This window comes from Henckelia pumila, chromosome 3 (genome assembly GCF_033568475.1).
Source record: "Henckelia pumila isolate YLH828 chromosome 3, ASM3356847v2, whole genome shotgun sequence".
Classification (NCBI taxonomy): Eukaryota; Viridiplantae; Streptophyta; class Magnoliopsida; order Lamiales; family Gesneriaceae; genus Henckelia; species Henckelia pumila.
The window spans coordinates 188,802,979-188,805,073 of record NC_133122.1 but is presented as its reverse complement, the minus strand read 5'-3'; the positions used below and the strand labels follow the sequence as shown (position 1 = coordinate 188,805,073).

At 36.9% G+C, this 2,095-nt stretch overlaps 1 protein-coding gene across 1 annotated transcript; it reads right to left on the bottom strand.

Annotated features, from left to right (window-relative positions):
- Positions 1 to 435: 435 nt before the first annotated feature.
- On the bottom strand, positions 436 to 918 carry LOC140890187 (uncharacterized). The gene has a single exon (XM_073297945.1). It carries the CDS (start codon positions 916 to 918, stop codon positions 436 to 438), a length of 483 nt encoding a protein of 160 aa, XP_073154046.1.
- Positions 919 to 2,095: the final 1,177 nt, after the last annotated feature.

Genomic DNA, 2,095 nt, shown 5'->3' with positions numbered 1-2,095 from the left:
ATCTCTTGAGCTTCTCCTTTGCTCAAACTTTTTCTTCCATCTTTCTGGGGAAGTTTTCTCATCTCTCTTTGGTTTAGGACAGTCAGCTATGAAGTGTCCTATTTTTCCACAATTGAAGCAACTTCTTGGTTCTTCGACTGCATCCTTCTTTTGAAAAATTCTCTTGTACGAGCCCTCCTGATTTCTTCGAATGAATTTGCCAAACTTCTTCACAAATAAGGACATTGCATCACTACTCAATTGTTCTGCCGTCTTCTCTGGTTGAGCAAGAGATTCGATTTTAGCTGCAGTCCAGGCCTTGGTCAGTTGAGAGGTAGACTGATCTTCCTCTCGATTTTGCAGCTCAAATTCATAAGCCTTTAGATCTACAAATAAGTCATGCAGTTCCGATTTGTTCAAGTCCTTCGATTCTCTCATAGCCATTGACTTTACATCCTACTCTTTGGGAAGACCTCGCATAACTTTGAGAATAACTTCTCTGTTGGGATAAGTCTTTCCCAGTGCATTGAGTTCAATGACAATGCTACTGACTCTCTCATCGAATTCAGCCATTGATTCTCCAGGTTTCATTTTGATGTTGTCAAATCTTTGAGTAGCAATAGATAGTTTACTCTCTTTAGTCTGCTCATTTTCTTCACAGAGTTGAATCAGTTTCTCCCAAATTTCTTTCCCTGTCTTGCACGTCTTGATCTTGCTAAAAGTATTCTTGTCCAGAGTCTTGTACAAGATATCTTTTGCAAAATTATCAAGATTTGCCTTCTTTTTGTCCTCAGCAGTCCACTCAATTCTTGGCTTTTCAATGTATTGTGAACTTCCACCAAAAAGAGCTACCGCAGTGTTAACTTTGGTGATTGTGAGAGGTCCATCAGTGATGACAAACCACATGTCATCATCTAAAGCTGATAGATGTGCTTGCATGTGTATCTTTCAATCATCAAAATCTTCTTTAGAAAACATCGGAATCTTGCTGAATGAAGTCATTTTGATACAGTGTTCAAGAGTAAGATAAGAACCTTTCTCTGACGCCACTTGATAGTATCAGTTGAAAGTGTAGAGGGGGGGGGGGGTGAATAGACTTTCAAGCAGTTTAGTATAAAATAATTGAACTCGATCGGTCAAGGGACTGAGTTCTAGACTTATCTTATTGTCTGATGTAATTTGACAAACAGAAGTATGTGCGAAAATATGTCAAATTACAAATTTGAACACTAAAAGGTTATCAATTTAGGTAATGCAAAGATATAGGATAAACTGAAATGACACAAACAAATTTTTATAGATGTTCGAAGATTTCAAATACTTCTACGTCATTCCTTCTTCCGCCTCGGAAGAATATCACTAGAAGACTTTGAATTTTACAAGTAACCCCGATCTAGTTTAGGACTTAACAATGCCTAAACAAGAACTCCTAGTACAACACTTCAGTTTCAGTCCTATACTAATGATAGAATACAAATGAATACAACTCGAAATCTATGCACAAAAATTGATCCTTCAATGATCAGAATAACACTTCGGCGTTTGTGCTTCGAGTTTCTTGATCAAAATCTTGAGCGTATAGAACTTTGAATATTCTCGTAAAATGGCAAAAATCGCAGGTCGTAAGAGAGCTCCTTTGTTCAATCAAGATCTCTATTTATACCCTTGGATTGTTAACGGTCATAAATTCAAATTGAATCTTCAATAGGGTTTTGAATTATTCTCGTTGGATTTGTCACTATCAATAACAAATTCTGGAGCCGACATTGCCCTTTGCATCGCGGCACTACCTTCTGCAGAGTATGTCAGAGTACGAAAGAACTTATCCATAAAAGGCACGGTAGTAGACTGGTGAGGGGTAAACTGATGAAGTCGGTTTAGCGAGTGTAAACTGATGAAATCAGTTTAGCGTCTTTAGCCAGTTGAGTGCAGTGATTGAGCGTGAAGTAGTTTAGCTCAATATATCAGTTTAGCGCTTCGTAGTTGCTTGATTAGTTTGGCCTTCTTTTAAGCTTTATAATTTGTAAACATCAAAACTAAATTTCCCAACAAAAAGTAATATTAGTCTGTTATAATTTTTATATATTTAAATAAAATTAAAATATATCCTCCTGTC